The sequence below is a fragment of the Dendropsophus ebraccatus genome, chromosome 4, assembly GCF_027789765.1.
Source record: "Dendropsophus ebraccatus isolate aDenEbr1 chromosome 4, aDenEbr1.pat, whole genome shotgun sequence".
Lineage (NCBI taxonomy): Eukaryota > Metazoa > Chordata > Amphibia > Anura > Hylidae > Dendropsophus > Dendropsophus ebraccatus.
In genome coordinates this window covers 77,902,186-77,915,500 of record NC_091457.1, presented here as the reverse complement: position 1 = coordinate 77,915,500, position 13,315 = coordinate 77,902,186, and the positions used below count along the sequence as shown (strand labels likewise).

The 13,315-nt window shown below is 42.7% G+C and overlaps 1 protein-coding gene across 1 annotated transcript in view; it reads right to left on the bottom strand.

Moving 5' to 3' along the window:
* Positions 1-2,902: 2,902 nt before the first annotated feature.
* Positions 2,903-13,315, bottom strand: part of LOC138788325 (mitochondrial inner membrane m-AAA protease component AFG3L1-like) — a 33,384-nt gene continuing 22,971 nt past the window's right edge. Inside the window, exons 14-16 of the mRNA XM_069966084.1 lie at positions 5,102-5,302; positions 4,794-4,988; positions 2,903-4,608 (exon numbers count right to left, since the gene is read on the bottom strand). Coding sequence (XP_069822185.1) covers positions 4,405-4,608; positions 4,794-4,988; positions 5,102-5,302 — 600 coding nt within the window. The 3' untranslated portion in view covers positions 2,903-4,404. The remainder of the gene's footprint in view (positions 4,609-4,793; positions 4,989-5,101; positions 5,303-13,315) is intronic.

Below are 13,315 nucleotides of genomic sequence, written 5' to 3'. Positions count from 1 at the left end.
ACTCTTCTGTCATTACATAATTTATTCTGTACCACTATTTTATACACTTGATATACTGCTTGTCTAATAAATTTTATGAATCAGAGGAGGAAATGGAGATTATTTCCTGCCAAAATGCATCAGCATCCAAGAAGCAAATCTGGAACAGAATAAGATCTTTTGCAATCTCCATCCGCATTGACTTGGCACCTTTCAGTGACAAGTTTGGAAGCAACTGTCTATAAAAGCTATTGCACAATGTGTGAGAATTAACAGTGAATAAATCAACGGTGTTGGCTGGTGACAAGCGTGGCTTGGGACCTGTACAATGCTTGTGTTGTGGGCCTCTGGCTTCCCCTCTTCCCTGCACCATTGCTGTGATACAGTGAAAGCCTGGGATATCCTCTATTGTTCTTGCTCATCCATTTAGATAAAATAAAAGCCGGGAAAAAGCAGAGCCATTGGCTCTTATAAATAATTTGCAGTTGTGCTGTGGAGGAGAGGACGATTCTTGTGTCTGAAGGGAAGGGATGATTTATTTATGAATGACTCAACAGGAGCAGAAGGCCCGAGTGACACTACAATGAAGGAAATTGCTCTTGTTACAAAGTGGGGCTGACTAGTTATCAGAGGCTCCAACCTTACGCAGAAAAGGCTTCTATGTATTATTCACTACAAGCAAAGGGGCTCCAGCATGAGGATGATTAGGCTCAAGGGACTTTTACTGTATATGCAATTAATTCCTGCCTGGGAGGAGTTTTGTAACCCCATCCCTGCACACTTCAGGAATGGGATTTACAAGGTTTAAAACCAAGCTGCTGAAATAGAAGAACAGGATAAATGGGGGGAAAAATGTTCAGAGAAGCTTAAACAAGAGTACATGTAAGGCCACATACAGCAGTAAAGTGGTACATTAAGAATGGAGCCCCCTTAACTGTAAGAACATAGGAAATAAATATCAGAGCTGCATTCAAATTCTGCTGGTCCTTATTGAAAACAGTCAACAAGCTTATCAGATGCACCCCTAACAGCAAGAGTTCAATGTAGCGGAGAAGTTATCCTTTATCCTGCATTAGATTACTGTTCAGAATAGAACATCCAAAGCAAAACCTGTATAGACATTTAGCCAACAACAAATACTGGGAGATTTTAGCTATAAAAAGATGTCCATACACAATGAATCTTACACTCAGCCGACAGCTAACGCTTCTGATCCCGCCATATGTATGAACATTTCGTATGGTTTAAGATGCAGATTTCAAACCTGTGCTCCTCCAGCTGTTGCAAAACTACAGCTTTCATCGTGCCTGGACAGCCAAGGAAAAGCTTTGTAGTTTTGCAACAGCTGGAGAGCTGCAGATTTGACACCTGTGGTATGCCGAGAGAAGTGGTAAGCTGATGCCAGAAAGTCTCTCTCTGAGAACAGGGTTGAGCAGTTGAAATACAACATGACCGACCCAGCTTTCCCCCAACATTTTCTTTAAGGCCTCCCTACACTTTAGACAGTTATCTGGGTCCCACCAAGCTTGTGGGCTCAAACAACCGTTTACTAAAGTGCCAAACTCTGAATGTAGCTCTGGAGTGTAATATATGTTGTAACTCAGGATCAGCACAAGAGAAATTATGAAGTCCAGAGTTTTCAAGTGTGCAAAAATGGAAACTAGTGTAAACTGCCCATAGCAACTAATAAGTGTCTGTTTTACACGCATTGACAATCCCGCTGTGAGTATGCCTTCTCATTGAAAATGACAGGGAACGTATCTGCAGCAGATTTCACTGCGAACTCGCAGCATCAAATCTGCTGTGGATATGGTACGTGTAGACCCACCCTTAGTCTTAGATAAAAAACTGAAGTGGAAGTTTAAAAAAAAAAATGCCCGATGTGTTAACAGCCTAAGCTTGTTTTTATTCCCAGACATTTCAAACTAGAAAAAAAACTAAAACAAAAAACCAAACTGAACTACATCTAAGGGTGGTTGTACACTGCTGGCTAATGCGAGTGGCAGTCATGCAGATTGGCACTCATTAAAAGGAGCCTATTACATGGCTAGAGTAGCATGCATGTAGGGCCACGCAATCACTGGATCATGCTGGTTCAAGCAGCACTCTACTTCCATCATTATTGGTCATCCTTCCTTTATCATACAAGGGAATGTCCAGCCAACAAACAAGGTTTTTTTTTTTTTACCTACTTAAAAAATACAATCAGATGACAATTGTTTGTTTGTTCACTGAAAATCACGGGGCCTATTTAACAGGGTAGGGTCCATTTATACAGAAAGATTATCTGACAGATTATCTGCCGAAGATATGAAGCCAAAGCCAGAAGCCAGAAACAGTCAGATAATCTTTCTATGGAAAGATTATCGTCCATATTCGGCCTTAACGGCCGATAGACGTCCCGTGGAATAAGAGGCAACGATCAGCCGACATCGTTCATGTTGGCTGATCGTTGAAGTCATTTGTCTTTCAACATGTTGAAAGACAAACGACTTATATAGCAGTGATCTGCTGCCGCCGCTCCGTGGAGTAGGTGCGGCGGCAGCAGCAGACTGCTGCTATATCCTACGAGTACGAGCTGCCTGGACGATCAGCGATCACCAGGGCAGCCCACCCGCAGCTTCCCCCGGCCCTCCCCGGACTCACCCGCTCGCTGCTGCCGCGTGTAATGGCGGCGACAGCGAGCGGGGAACGAGAGGCAAACGAGCGCTCACAGCACTTCTTTGCTCCTGTCGGCCCATGTAATAGGGGCTTTACTCAAGATCAGTACAAAAGAGGTCATAAAGTTGAAGTTGGTCAACTTCTAATTGTTTGGACTAATGGTTTGGTTATGGAAGTGTGTATATATATTTCTAGTTTCAGTAGCCATGAATATGACATTTACCTCAGGATCGTAAGTTATGGGTTCTGTGGACATCACATACGTAGGAAAATACCTTTAATACAACAAATTCACAACCTGCCTATTTCAAAAATTGAGATGCTGTGATTTTAGAAATCTGCACCACTATGTTTGTTTTGCACAGACATTTTCTGTAAGATTAGATTTATTTAAAAGGTTTGTTTGGTACTCTTTGTTGGTACTGAATGGCAGATGTTTAGTCTAAAAATCCAGAGAGAAAACTTGCAGCGTTTTTAGCTACAGGAGAGCGTAGTCTTGGCATAACAAATGAGGGTATACATTATAGGTTATACATTATGGTTGGTAAAAAATGTCCTAGATGCAGTCAAGGAGGCGGGGCAAACCTTCACCTTGGCTAAAAAATGAAAAAGCTATTTTATAATTTTGGCAATTACCACTAATTCAAGGTAAGGTTTACTTTTATATCTTAACAGCCATCCAATGATGTCTGCAGCTAAATGATTCCCTTTAAGAGATTTTAGAATCTGGCAAATTAGACATTCAAGCTGTGAGGCCCAAATTGGCCTTGTAAGGGGCCCTCATATTCTGATCAACACAAGCACCAAAAAACTCCTACTACAAGTGACAGGAGCTTTCTCCTGTGCTCAATGTCTCCACCTGCTGAACACTTTCCAACGCTCATTCTACTCAGCTGTCAAAGCAAAGAATCTTTCCCATTCTCATATTATATCCTAAATAATATAACCACTCCCTATGGACTTGGGGTATACAAGATCAAAAAACATAATTGCTGACTTTCAGAGACAGCACCACTCCTTCTTTGCCAATTACTTGAATGAGCCAAAATAACAAACACATCTCATGGACCAGGGTTTTAGGTTACAGGATACCTACTAGGGATCATAACTGTGAGTGGGCTGTACCACAGTATCAATATATGATCTAGTCAGCAAAAAAACCTATACTGCTGACTAAACCATATATTAATACTGTGGTACAGCCCACTCACAATTATTACCTCACAAGTTCTTGTGGGTAGATCCACCCTTTACCCTCCTTTTTTTGTTTCTAGCATAGAGTGAGCATGAGAGGAGTTTGTTGCATAATGGAAACCCCTGTGCTTTATACAGCATTCTCAAATGGAAATATTGAGTTGCAATGGGTAGCTATACACTTACAGCGCCACCTATTTAGTGGAATTGTAGTGTAAATAAACCCCCCCCCCCCCCCATTAGCCTTGCTTGAAAAAAAACCCCCAATGTGACTCAACACCATGGATGCAGAAGTAACATCATCAATAATTTAGGTACATAGGAGAGTAAAAATAGGCAAACACTGTATGTAACACAGCAAGCCCTCTGAACTCAATGCCAACATTAGACCAACATTGGATTCCATACTTTGTGGCTGTTGCTGAGGCACTAATGGTATGGTCCTAGGTAGTCTAAAAAAAACTAAGAAAATTGGCCCACTGTTTTCTTGGTTGTTCCCCCTGAGATTATGCCTTATTAGCTGAGCAATATACTCATAGGTCCATGTCAGAGAATGAGGTAGGTGCTGGTTCACTGTTTTGTTGTATCAGAGTCTTTAGATGTCTCTTGATTCCAGTCTTTTAATCCTTCAGGTAACGATGTGTCCTCTTCAAAGCTACCTGTCCCTTCTACAAACTCTTCATAAGAGGACTTCTCAGGGAAAGGTCTAGGACCCAATAGATTGATCATGTCGGATTTTTCTAAGACTTCCTTTTCCAGCAACTGCTTCCCAACCTGTTGGCAGTAAACAATTAAATTTATTGCTCAAAGTAGAGCGTAGGGCTGGAAATGATTGCTGTTTATCCAATATTGGTTTATCTCCTCTATGTACATTACCCCACGAATGAACACCACTGGCTTTTGTCATCTTTGGATATCAATAAACAGATGCTGAGCACACAGACCCCATGACAGTTTACCTTTTCCACCTGCTCCCTGCATTGAGTAATCAACTCCACGGTTCTGTCGTAAGCTGAGCTGATGAGGTCCCTGGCCTCCTGGTCAATAAGCTCTGCTGTTGCTTCACTATAGGGCCGATCTGCAATCATTTCCCCCTGACGTCCAAGGTCAAATGACACCTGTCCCAACTTCTTGCTCATTCCAAACGTCACGATCTGCAAGAACAAACTGCAGTAAATTCTGTAGAATGTGAATCAAACATATTACCCACATGTAGTGAAAACTATTAAGAAATAAAAGAAAAATATTATGTAGAATTGGCCCTGACCTGTGCATATGCAGTCTGTGTGACCTTTTTCAGGTCATCCTGTGCGCCAGTTGTAATACGACCAAAGAAGATCTGTTCAGCTACACGGCCCCCTAGCATCATGCACATCCGGTCAAATAACTGTTCCTTGGAGTACAGATATTGTTCCTTAGGTAGGTATTGTGCATAACCTAAGCCTTTCCCTCGAGGAATGATCGATACCTACATGTGGATGAAATAAGAGAGGAGTTACCATGTGCTTGTACTGTGCATATCCACAGGAAATGCCATAAATGTGGTTCTCACCTCTGGGACCTGCACTTATGCTGAGATGAGGTGCCCCCTTAGGCCTGTCTGCTGCAGCTTGGGGTGGTTAGCAGCCAAAACAACCAAGTAAGTTATTTTAAATGTTCTGCTTAACTCCCACTGCCTTTAAAGATGAGTTGAGTAAACGAACACTTATAGCAAATGAAAATTGCTGAGGGTCCCCCATAGACAGCATGAATATTCTCATTCCACATCCAAAACTTTTGCCACTCACACTTTCGGCCTAGAAATGTGAACCCTTTAGTATATTATTGTGACCCCTACCATGTGGGAGGTATAGAGTCAATAGTCCAGACAGTTTCCAGCAAGCTAGAATTTATACCATTTTCCCACTGGTCTAAAATTTAACTTTTAATGTATCAAATTCCCCGTGGTTATATACAATAAGTGAATTTAAAATTTGTCTTGTGATAATTGATTCCATCAGGGGTTGCTGATTGCGGTGCCGTGCTGAGTGCACATTGAAGGCTACCGTCGCTCAGCAGTCCTAGCATGGGATTCCGGCACTAATAGTGCCGATCTCCAAGAGGGTCAAAGAAATTTTCGAATTTACTATGTATCTGGGGAGAAGCACAAAACACCCCAATACAATTGACCCTCTGTGGAGAATAAGATAGCAGTTCGTCTGACAGACAATCGTGGTGCTGACAGTGGGTGGCTAGAAAGCCCTCACTAACTTGTCAGCTACAGAGCGATTTTGTACACGCTCACTATTCCTAACTGTATACTGTCAGACCACAGAGTCAAGCAGAACCGCTATCAGTCACAAGAACAAAGTTTAAAATGAGGGGGGAGGAGTATGAGGCGGAGCTAAGACACGCCTCCCCGTAGCGTACCTCTCTGATCTGGAGCCATGCTGGGTCTTGTGGCTGACTGTGTTTGGCCGCTGGCTGAGGAGATGTCTGGCCGGGATTGAAGCTGAGCCCGGGCAGGTGCGATTTGGAGCAGCGCCAAGGGGCTCTTTCCTACTCCGTGGCAGTGACAGTGTGGAGGGAAGACCGTTACCTCCTATAGCCAGGAATGGTGAGCGGACGAGGTGTGGCGGATGCGGAGATACAGTGACACGAGGAGGGTGAACGCCGCGAAAAAAACGGAGAAGATAGTCCACGCAAGCTGACGGTAGTGGGGCCGGGTGAGAGCAGGCTTCAAGCCGCGGCGGTGCGTGGATGGGTGTGGAGCTCGGTGACGGAGAGCGTATGGGCTTCTCTACTAGGACAGTGGCATAGAAGTGAGAAGCCCTTGAGAATCCGGGCTGGAATAAGTGTCAGACCTGAGTACGGGGGCTGTGCGGAGGCTGGAGAGGGGCACGGTGGCAGTGTGTTCTGCGGATCTCCAGAAGCCTGTGATACAGGTGGATTCCCCTGTGCAGGATTTGGTTCGGTGGACTGATTTGATACAGGTGGGGAAGAGGAAAGTAACGCTGGGGCATGGTGGCAGCATGTCTCAGATAAGCGGCTGTGTAGCTGAACGCCGGGCTGCGGTGAGAGAGCAGTGTATCGGCGGATGGTAAAACTTCCCCAATGAAACTGGTTCTTTGCTTGCTGTGCTGAAGGAGCGCTGTCCTGTAAGCTAAAGGTTGACACTGTAAAGGGCTGCTCCTTGAAGTCGGCATTAACACTGGCCACTGTGTGTGACTGTTGGATGTTGAACTAACACACTAATTAAAGAGAGGCTATTGCTGGCTCCTGCAAGTGGATCTCGATATTATCAAATAGAGGGTACTAAATGTGGAGGTGCTCGCTGGTGTATGTAGAGAGAATTACCTTAAAGCCGGCATATGCAGTAGTCATTGTGGCTGGTGTACAGATAGTGAACCTCTGGGCTGCCGAATAAGTGGATGAACTATTCCTGGCAAGACTAACACCCCTATTGATGAACTAACTTTCTTCCTTTTTAGGTGGATTCCCCAGTGCAGGATTTGGCTTAGTGGACTGATTTATTGACGCGGTACGGCTAAATTAATAGCTTGATGTCAGATCTCTAGTTGCGCACCCTGAGGTTTAATAATATTAATAACTTTGAACTGTTGGGTGGACAGGGTGTACAATAGCCCGGTAAACTAAGTGCCCTGGGGCTCTGTTCTAAGCTGTGGAGGAAATATTTAACATCTATCCCTGTTGATGAAACCATATTTGCGGACTTATTGCAGTATTGAAGATATTTATGTGCAATTTAGACCTCACAGTTGAATGAATTGAAATTTTTTTTTTTTTTTTTGGTTGGTGGGTTTTTTTTTTTTGGCAAGTTAATCCTCCTGGTCTTACACTCCTGTAAGGGGTATAGTTTTGTGGGCTGCAGCCCGGTGTGAGGAGTGTACAACTGCTCTTTGAGCCCCTAATATTTACAACCTTTTCCATCCCCATCTGGTGCTAGTTAGCACAGAGGGGGAGGGGAAATGGCGACAAAGAAAAGTTTGAAAGGAGGGAGCCCCAAGCAGGATGCAAGGAAAAGTTCTGGGAAAATTGATAAATTGTTTAACTCCCCCACAATGGGTAAAGTGAAAGGGTTGGAGAGAGGGGGGATAGATCCCCTGTCTGACAAAGAGGGAGAGGGTAATGTTGGGGGAGAAAAGGCACCTGCTTGGTTGGCGGAAGTACTGTCAGCAATTGGTAAATGTGATGTTTCTATTTCTACCCTGGCGCAGCAAGTGGGAGCAATTGGTACGGATATTGGTCTGCTTAGAGAGGATTTAAACAAAGTTAGGGAGAGGTTTGTAGAAGCAGAGGGGAGGATAAGTGTTCTAGAAGATGATATGGTAAAAGTTCAGGGGGTTGTTAAAAAACTGGTAGAGGAGAATGATCGCTTGAAAAGAAGGATGGTGGATCTGGAGGATTACTCCAGACAGAATAACTTGAGGATAATAGGGTTACCAGAGGGAGCTGAAGGAAAGGGAACTGTGGACTTTATGCAGAAATGGTTGGGGTCGGTGGTAGGGAATGAAGATGATACTGTTCAGATAAGATTGGAAAGGGCACATAGGATCCCTGCTAAACCCCCCCCACCAGGGGGACTACCGCGGCCCATGCTAGTGAAGTTTCTCTCCTATCAGGATAGAGAGTTAGTCCTGAGGAAAGCTAGGGATAGAGGAGAGATTAAATTGAATAACAACAAGGTGTTTTTATTCCCAGATTATGCGCATGAAACACAAAAAAAAAGAGCAGAGTTTATAAATATTAAGAAGAGACTGCGGCTAAAGAAGATCCAATACTCTCTGATATTTCCGGCAAAGCTTAGGGTAGTATATCAGGAGAAGGTGTGGTTTTTTAGTTCAGCTGCTGAGGCCACTGCATGGCTTGATATAAAAGGTGTATGAATATATAGTGTAAAGATCGGGAGGTACTTACGGGTTATACTCATGTTAAGGGACTCGGGTTATGTACGCGAGTCAACTTGAAGGGGGGGGGGGTTGCCATGGAGTGGGGTGTTTTTTTTTTTGGTTTTTTTTTGTTGTTTTTTGGTGTTTTTTTTTTTTTTGTTGTTTTTTGTTTGTTTTTTTTATTTCATTTTTTTTTTTTTTTTTTTTCTTTTTCTTTTCTCTCTTTTATCTTCTCTCTCTTCTATATCTCTCTCTCCCTGTCTTACTGAATGGGAACTAAGATTATAGCCTGGAATACCAGGGGATTGGGAGATAGAAGAAAGCGTGTAGCTGTAATGAGCTATTTGAGGAATGTCCTACCGGCTATAGTTTGTCTTAATGAGACACATTTGACTAAGGAAACAGAGTATAAATTGAGTAGGTTGTGGTGGTCGGAACAATACTACTCTCACTTCTCGGGGTATTCCAGAGGGGTTGCTATCCTGGTGCATAAAAAGATAGGTTGGAGGTTGTTGAATCAAAAGAGGGATAGGGAAGGGCGTTACGTCTTCTTACATTGTGTGATAAATCAATTAGAATGCATTTTGGCTGCGGTGTATATTCCTCCTCCTTTTGGCATTCAGGTATTGGTAGATCTTTTTTTATTCACTAAGAATTATGTGGGTTGTCCGGTCATTGTGATCGGAGATTTTAATGGGGTGATGGATGAGGATTTAGATAGGATTAGGGTTCACAAAGGAGGTCTTCCCCCCATGAGATCCAAGTTGGCCGATGCTGTGAGAGAGCATGGGCTGCGGGATGTCTGGAGGGAAAGGAATCCTTATAAAAAAGAGTTCACTTGCTGGAATAAAACGAATAATGTTATGTCAAGGATAGATATGGGGTTAGTGAGTGGGGATTTGGTACAAAGAATTATGAGTATTAAACACTTAGTGAGAAGCTTGTCAGATCACGCACCTATTATGATTGAAATAGACACAGGGAAAAGTATGGTTACACGAAGTATAAGAATAAACGCACATTGGTTAAATTTACTTGAGAGGTTGGATCAAATGGAGGGTGAGATAAGAGATATTTGGGACATTAATGTAAGCACGGCGTCACATCAAGTAGTATGGGATACACTGAAGGCAGTTATAAGGGGGAAATATTACGGGGCAATTTGTAATTTAAAGAAAAAATTTAGGGAGAGAGAGGGGGTGTTGAGGGGTAGTGTGCGCGAAAAGGAGGAGGAATATGTAATGGACAGCTCTGGTAGTAATAGAGAGAAGTTGGATGTGGCTCAGCAAGAACTTAACCAATTTTTGTTGGAAAAGGCCGAAAATCAGATAGCATTCGTGGATAAAAAGAAATATTTGGGGTCTGGGTCACCAAATAAAGGGTTAATGGCTATAGTTAAAACGCAGAAAGATAAGAGGGATATACAGGCGATAAGATCTCCGCAAGGAACTATAATTAATCAAAAGAGTGAGATATTGAATCAGTTTATGGGTTACTATGAGGGAATTTATACGTCTGAATATGAACAATCTTCATGGGATCTAGCAAGTTTCTTGAATAGTTTGGATCTTCCCAGATTGACAGATGACCAGAGAGAGGAGCTAGAAGCAGATGTTACGCTGGATGAGCTCTCAAGGGCGTTGGATCAGTCCCCGAAGAGCTCAGCACCTGGTTTGGATGGCCTCCCATATGAGCTCTACATAAAACATCGTGAGTGTCTTCTCCCTATTCTTTTGGAGGTTATAAAGGTTTCAATGGCAGAGGGGTCTTTGCCTAGATCCATGGAAGAAGCACTCATCACTCTGATATTGAAACCAGGCAAAGAGGAATTAGATATAGAGGCGTACAGGCCTATTTCACTGATGAATGTGGATGCCAAAATATTGGCGAAAGTCCTGGCAAATAGGCTGCAAAGAGTGGTGGGTGACTTGGTTCATGGAGATCAATGTGGATTTATACCGGGCCGTATGGCCAAGTTCAATATTAGAAGGTTGTTTGAAAATGTTCAGTTGGTGGGAGAGCCTGGGTCCCACTCCATCCTGTCGTTAGACGCCACTAAGGCGTTTGACAGGGTGGAGTGGGACTATATGTGGGGAGTACTGGATAGTTATGGGTTCGGTCCACGTTTTGTTTCATGGGTTAAGTTATTGTATATAAATCCCAGGGCGGCGGTGGTAGTTAATGAGATGGTATCGGGTTTTTTTTCTTTGTCACGTGGTACTAGACAGGGGTGCCCCCTCTCCCCTCTCCTCTTCGCCCTTAGTATTGAACCCTTAGCTCATCTAGTGAGAGTGGATAGTGATATTGAGGGGTTTGGGGCGGGCGGGGGAGGGGACAGGGTGTCCCTTTATGCAGATGATGTTTTATTTTTCTTGAAGGACCCAATTATTGCTGTTCCAAAAATTATAGAGTTGGTTGGGAAGATAGGGAAATTCTCAGGCCTAAAAATAAACTGGGCAAAGACTATACTTATGCCCTTGGGAGTTAATCAGCACTTCTCTTTTCCCCAGTTGAAGGTGTTAGAGGAAGGGGCAAAATTCAACTATTTGGGAATAGCAATTTCTAGGAATATTAGAGAATATAATCGATTAAACTTAGAGGTGGTAATGGAGGAGGTGGAGAGGAAATGTAAGATATGGCAGAGGTTGTGTATCTCTAGAATGGATCGTATGACACTGTTTAGAACAATATGTCTTCCCAAATTCCTGTATGTGTTTGGCTCGGCACCGATTTGGATCCCAGAAAAGCACCTTAGAAGGATTAGAATTATGATCAATTCTTTGATATGGGGTAGAAAGAGGGCCCGATTAAAATTAGAGGTATTATGTCAACCCAAAAATATGGGGGGTCTTGCTTTCCCAGATCTAAAGTTATATTTTTTAGCCTCACAGTTGTATTGGTTGGTAAATAGAACACAAACTAATTTTTATAAGATAGTTGGGGAAGAGATGGGACAGAGGTCGGATATGGAGTTTGAGTTCCTAGAGGGGGGATATTGGAAAGTAGGGGGAAAAAAGGATTGGCCTATGATTCAAGCCCTAGGGAAAACATGGGAGACCATGAAAAAGGTGCTGGGATTGAAGTCGGTGTTTGAGTTCACTCCAATTTGGGGGAATACTAGGTTTGAGGAACTGAGGAAGTTGGGAGTGATAAGAAGTTTAGATAACAGAGGTATTAGAAAAATGGGGGAGGTCTTCTATAGAGGAAAGGTAAAAGAATGGGAGGTTATAAAAGGTGAATGTGATCTGCCTGAGAGTTTGTGGTTTGATTATTTCCGTTTAGGGACGGCGTTAAAAAAGCTAAATATATTGAAGAACGGGCTCTTTGATTGTGATTTTTTAGTTGATCGCATTATGAGACAAAATATTGAGAAAAAGGTGGTAGCGTATATATATGGTCAACTGAAGGGTAGAGAGAGGATAGAAATAAGAAGCAGGGGGAAATGGGAGGAAGAGGTTGGGAAGCTAACAGATAATCAATGGCTCAGAATATTCTCTGGAGTCAATTTAGTATCTAAATCCGGTAATCACAGACTGGTACAATTTAACATAATACATAGGATTTATTTTACACCAGTATTATTAAAGAAAATAAAGAAATGGTCGGATAGTAATTGTCCTAGATGTGAGTTTCCGGAGGCAGATTTTATTCACATGATATGGTCGTGTAGGGAAATTCAGAAGTTCTGGAGGGAGGTATATGAAGAGATTAAGAAAATAGTAAAGATAGATATTCCCTATAGTCCTGCTTTGGCTATATTAGGGGATGATACAGGATTGAAAACAGGTAAAAAGGTACGTAGAAAGATCTTGAGATTACTATTCCTCGCCCGGTTGGTTATTTCTCGTAACTGGATTTGTGCTGTTCCCCTTAGTAAAGAGATGTGGGAGAGGTGTATTAAACGGTTTGAGCCCTTTTATTAGTGAGAGAATAATGTGAGTAGGGCATATGTGATGTATACTCATGATGGCTAATCATTTAATAATTTCTTTTTTTTTTTTTTTTTTTTTTTTTTTCCCTCACTCCATGGCAGGGGGGGAGGGAATGGGTGGGGGGGGGGGGTTTAAAGTCTAATATTTATATACATGATGTTACTGAGATGTATATTGTCGTTCTATTTTTTATGGAAGCAAAAGAAAAATAAAAATTCTATAATTTAAAAAGTTTAAAATGAGCCCAGCCATACTGACATGTTTCGCCAGCCCGCGCTGGCTTTTTCAAAGTACAGGCTAGTTTGGGTCAGCCTCGCCTGGATTCCTATAGTGCCGACCCTAGGGTCAAATAGGGACCTTAGCCAATCACCGACACCCGTTTTTCCAGTTTTTTTAAAGGTCATTCATCTGATAGGATGATCCAATGTAAACATTGGAGGCTCGACCTGTTTCGATTGTAGCCTCGTTTCGAATGTTTCTACTCAGGCGCTCATTGGCGTATAGATTTCGAATGTTCGCGGGCTAATCGTACGCATGCGTACTGGTTGTGTTGTTTCGTACGCATGTGGCGGGACTTAGAGCGTATCTCACTGCGTACACTCCTATGCGCATGTCTAGGGACTTAGTTTATATTTTTTAATGTAGGTATCGAACGCATGC